Here is a 5,498-nt window from a genome sequence, read left to right as displayed (position 1 = left end):
TTTATTTATTTATTTATTTATTTATTTTGGAGACAGGGTCTCACTCTTCTGTCACCCAGGCTGGAGGGCCACAACACAATCTCTGTTCACTGCAACCTGTGCCTCTGGGTTCAAGAGATTCTCCTGCCTCAGCCTCCTGAGTAGCTGGGATTACAGGTGTGAACCACCGTGCCCAGCCCACTTTTTTAAAAGATTTTTTTTAAAAAACTACCTTTGCAATAGGAAAAATAAATACTTAAAGTTGAATTCTCCATGACTGAACCTAAAGACAAGAAAAGGAACCCAGATGATTTATATACAGTGATAATTTCTCAAGGAATGCTATTAGTCACAATATATCCCACAGTGGGTTTTCCAATGTAGTTGTCATTATCTCTTGCAGTGGATATATAAGCAGTTTTCATTAGTCCAAATGCCTACTCAAATTTAGGACTGTTACTCCTTTGAAAATTTTCCGATCTAGTAATTTTTGAATCATAACTTATTATTTCAGGTTGCTATATTCTGATTATAAGTAAGGTTAAAAAGTTATTCTCATGTTTAGTGGTAACTTACGTTCACTTGTGTGAATTGCCTATTCAGCTTCAGTATTGCCATTTTTATTGGGCTGTCTTCTTATTAATGAGAATGTTTTACTCATATACACACTAACTTTATTAGAAAAGGACACCTATGCTACAGAAAAAAATAATAATAATAAAACAAATCCTAAAATCTCAGTGGCTGAACTCTATCAGGTCTTACCTCTCATGACCACAAAACCCAGTAGGGCATGAGTAGCTTTTTTCCATGGCTCTCCACCAAATTATGACCCAGGGAGCCAAGTTGCTTCCAGTTTATAATCTGTGCCATGAAGCTCCCAAATTCATCCAGACATGGCAAAAGAGAGTTGAAGAGTGTCTGTGCAGAAAAGAGTCAAGAGCAGGCTTGAGACTGGCTGCTTGCAAGACTGGACTTTGGCTGATCTTTGGCAATTTGACTGGCGAGCAGTGCCCGGCACTGACAAAATTTCTCCTGAGAGAAGCGGCTCATTGTGCCTAGACTGCTGTTGCAAACAGTATTGTACTGAACACCAGATTTCCTTCTGGAGTCTGAATTTGTGGTTAATGCTAGGCAGTATGTGCTTGTGACCAGCCTCCTCTAAAACCTCATGAGTGCTGAGTCTCTGATGGACTCACTTGGCAGAAGCACTGCATGTGTGTTAATGCATTTTTGCTACTGAGTGAAGCAAGAACCCTGTGTGACCCCCCTGGGAGGAAGAGAGCATAAGAAGGCCTGAGTTTGGATTCCTCCAGATTCCACTTGTGTGTTTTCTCCATATGATCTGCTGCTGACAACTTACTATGACATGTTTAAAAATCTTAGCTGTGAGTACAACTCTATGCCATATGCCAGATCTCTAAACGCAGGAGGACGCTTGGAGACCCTCAGCACAGAGCTATAGGATATTTTTAAGGGCCAGACTTGAAATTGGGCTAGCATTATTTTTACTCACCTCCCACTATTCAGAACCTAGTGACATGCTCCCAGCCCTGTAAGTGCAGGTGAGGCCAGGAAGCATAGAGGAGCCATGAGTGAACCTGACTCTTCTCTGTCACACTGATTTTTCATCATCTCCACGCATTCTTCATTTTTTTCCCGTGCTGTGGCTTAACATTTCATTTCTTATACTATGTTTTGGTGTACAAAAGTTTAGTTTAAGGCAACTGGAGTTACAATTTTTTTTTTTTTTTTTTTTTGAGACAGAATTTTGCTCTTGTTGCCCAGGCTAGAGTGCAATGGCGCAATCTCGGCTCACTGCAACCTCTACCTTCCAGGTTCAAGCGATTCTCCTGCCTCAGCCTCCCAAGTTTGCAGGATTACAGGCATGCACCACCACACCCAACTAATTTTCTATTCTTAGTAGAGATGGGGTTTCTGCATGTTGGTCAGGCTGGTCTCAAACTCCCAACCTCAAGTGATCCGCCTGCCTCAGCCTCCCAAAGTGTTGGAATTACAGGCATGAGCCACCGCTCCCAGCCTCAAATATTTTTGTGGCTTCTGGTTTTCTCATATGTCATCTAAATAACTAATTCCTCAAATGAGTGCTAAAATATATTTCTTAATTTTTTTCTAGTAAAATTTGTCTTGCTTTTCACAGTTAAGAGTAAACATACCTGAAATAGACGTTTATGTAAGGAATGAAGCAGAGGCCTGGGAATAAGTTGGAGGCCCATATGCTCAGTGAAGTAGAAATAATCTATTATTCATAAACAATCCCCAGGGTAGAAAACAACACTACACCTATGAGGCTGTAACTGAACGTAGGGGAATGTGGCTGGAGTGGAGAGCCGGGGGAAACTTGAGGCAAAATGATGGTGGAGAGGAAGGTGAAGAACAAATGATAGAGGACCTTGTAGGGCTATTGCCCTTAGAAGAAAGGCAGCCAGGAGCAGAGACCACATGGGGGAAGGTTTGTGTCTGTGAGTTGAAGGGTAGTAGAGGATATGGTAAGGTTTTTATGAAGAAGTCACTGAAGAATACATTGGCTTTCAAATTAGGAAGGGAATTGGGAATATGAACAAAATATCTTTTCCATTCTGCAAGCAGAAAAAGAGAGCTGCGGAAGAGAGACCCAGCAAGGTTAGGGTGTTGGGGCAAACTCCAGATCATCTGAGACAGGGTTAGGAATAGAGCCACAGCACTGAGGGTCATATGGCCCCTGCTCTAAGACATCCCCAGACTGGGCAGGGCTCTGTGACTCCTATGGAGGCCCAGACTTCCCACCGTGGGGCCCAGACTTGGGCGCACAGGCAACCTCAGTTTTTCTAACTGCCCTTTATGAGCAGAGAGGAGGCAGCTGTGCAGCACTGTGGACTCACTGCTGGCGCAGAAATACACAGATGTCTGGGAGCGGGTAGCTGACTCCACTGTGAGGGGGAAATCCTCTGTCTTTGATCTGGAGACAACATAGCCATCGGGGACTTCTCCTTTATCTGTGACACCAGCACCTGCTGAGTAATAGATCAGCCTCAGCCCATGTCCCAGGTCTTGTCGATACCAGAACATATTGTTGTGGCTCCAAGTCTGGTGACACGTCAAGGTCACCTGTCTTCCTGTCTCTGTGATCTTGTATCTCAGGCTCTGGGTGATTCTGGCATCCCTGTGTCCTGTAATAGAGAACAACAGACACTGATGTTGTCATCCTAACAGAAAAGCTTGCATTGAGGCCTTGGGAATTCCAGGGAAGGAGGCCCTCCTGTGACCAGCCCTCACCTGCCCACAGCAGACAAAGTGCCACATAGAAGAAGAGCCTGGTGCCCATTTCAGCTCCAGGTCAGGATCTTGTGACTCCCAGCCCTGCTGTGGGCAAATTGAAGTCGAATTCTCAGTGACTTGATGATGTCACTGTCCCTGCTAAATGCTTGAACTGCAGAGCTAACCTGCCACGCCCCTTCTCTTCCCCACAGGAACAAATCATTTATTACAGAGATAGTTGAGAAGCTTAGATTGGGAAAAATTTGTAGATCTGTTTTGAAAGAAATCTTAAAATGTGTAATCTCCTTCCCTGACTTTAGTAGGGAAATTTGTTCTTCTATGCGTATTTTACTCCCATTATGCTAAATTCTTCATTTGAATGCTGTTTTAACATTTATGAATATTTCTGTAGTCCAACGAACATTGTCATAGCAGTCCTGGTGTCTTTTATGACTTCTCTGCACAAAATTCAACTCCCAGTTGAATTATTTTCCCCTTTGTTTAACCTCTGGATATTTGTATTTCAGCCTACAGAGATACCCTTGGTTAAAAGAGTCAACTGACATCCAGAAAGATTTCAAAGTTGTGGGTTCAAGGTCATTCACATTTGAAGACTTGCTTCACACTGTAGCACCTCATTGCACCTGATGGGAGCCTCGCCATCCGAGCTCAGGCTGCTGTGTGTTCTCATGAGGATGATTTTTCCCTTTGCTTCAGGTAAAGCCACAAACACTCACCACCTAAGTCCTCTAAGTGACTGTACTTCCTGTGAAGAAAAGAGGAGGCTCATTAAGAAAGTGGGTGAAATATTCACCCAGAACTACACCTATCTGGAGTCTCTAGGGTCACAGAGAAATGTTCTATTTCCATTCAGAAGATCTCGTATTCACCAAATGGGAGAAGATTAGAGGAAGTGTAAACGTGCTTTGGCGCCAAACTTACATCCAGTCAATAGCACTGTTTCTTCAGATACAACAGATTATCTATTGCACATCTTGATGCAACCTGGATGGGTAATTCCCGCAATCATGCTCCAGTGAGAGAGGACACAGAATCAGAAGTGGAGACAGGGAGGAGGCCCATGAGCACCCCATGGGAGGCCGTGGCTGGGGCCTGGTAAGCCCAGGAAGGACTTTCCCGTCTATGCCCAGAACTCACCTGGTCCTGGGAGACCAAGAGCCACACAGCAAAGGAGCCAATCCTCATGGTTGGGCCCGGGCAGAGGGAAAAAAAAAGCTTTCCAGTGCAGAACTTTCATTTTGGGGGTAGGGCACATAGAATCCCAGAACTCTAAGGATTCTTCCCTGAATGAGGTATAATCTACCAGGAATGTCAGTACTTTCAACAGCACTCTAACTTTTCTGGGGAGAAAAGCATCTACAAGGAATATATTCTTTTACTTTTTAATTAATTCATTATTAAGTGTAATAAGTTAAAACAATTTTTTGGAAGTGTCTGCCTCAACTTGAAGCTTTGTCTGGTTTCTGTGCTGGTGTTTCCCACATACCTGGACAGTACTTACGCAGTTGCCATGAAGTCAGTGAAGAATAACCTCAGGTCTTCTCACGCACACAGGATCTTTCCAACACTTTGTCATTTTGCATTCTCCTTTGCAAGGAGCTCCTTAAAATTGTATCAGCTTTGCACCCCACAAAACTTGAATCTACTCTGCACCTGCAGCTTGTTAAAGATTTATTGAATGAAAGAAAAATGGAATGAATGATTACCTGAGTCCAGGCAAACTCTGCTTCTGTAAAGAGGACCCAAGTCTAGTCAGTTCAAATTGCGTTCAGAGTTTTAAGGGAACAGAGAGCCATCCTGAGGCTGCTGAGAATTCAGAAATAATTCCAAATGAACCTGGAAGAGATTAGTTTATATACGTCATCGTTAGACTTTTTAAATGAATGGGTAGCGGTATGAGTAAAATGAAAACAATGGTGTCCTTCAAAGGGAAGGGTCTTTGGATGGTGGCTTCATTCCATCACTGCCACAGTATAGGCTGTCCCTGAGGACAAAGTCTGTGATGGGGACTTAGGTGCATGATATGTGGGAAATGGTTCCAGGAAGAATTAAGAAAGAAACATAAAACAGGGAAGGAAGAAGCCAGGAAGAAAGTGCAATATTGAGTTTATGTTGGAGCAACAGGAGATGGAATCCATCAGCACCTCTCAGGAGCACATAGGATGCTGTTTGAAGCTTCTGCACGAATGGACAGGCTGGAGCGTTAGTCTTCTGTCTCACCAGGAGCGTCAGGACCTCTG

The 5,498-nt window shown here is 43.6% G+C and overlaps 1 gene segment (V, D, J or C); it reads right to left on the bottom strand.

Moving 5' to 3' along the window:
• Nucleotides 1–2,706: 2,706 nt before the first annotated feature.
• Nucleotides 2,707–3,351, bottom strand: LOC108541486 (T-cell receptor beta chain V region C5-like). The segment is given in 2 exon segments: nt 2,707–3,149; nt 3,256–3,351. Coding segments are annotated over 2 exon segments (492 nt in total).
• Nucleotides 3,352–5,498: the final 2,147 nt, after the last annotated feature.

This window comes from Rhinopithecus bieti, unplaced genomic scaffold (assembly GCF_001698545.2).
Source record: "Rhinopithecus bieti isolate Rb0 unplaced genomic scaffold, ASM169854v2 scaffold_20175, whole genome shotgun sequence".
Lineage (NCBI taxonomy): Eukaryota > Metazoa > Chordata > Mammalia > Primates > Cercopithecidae > Rhinopithecus > Rhinopithecus bieti.
This window is presented reverse-complemented; position numbering and strand designations above follow the sequence as displayed.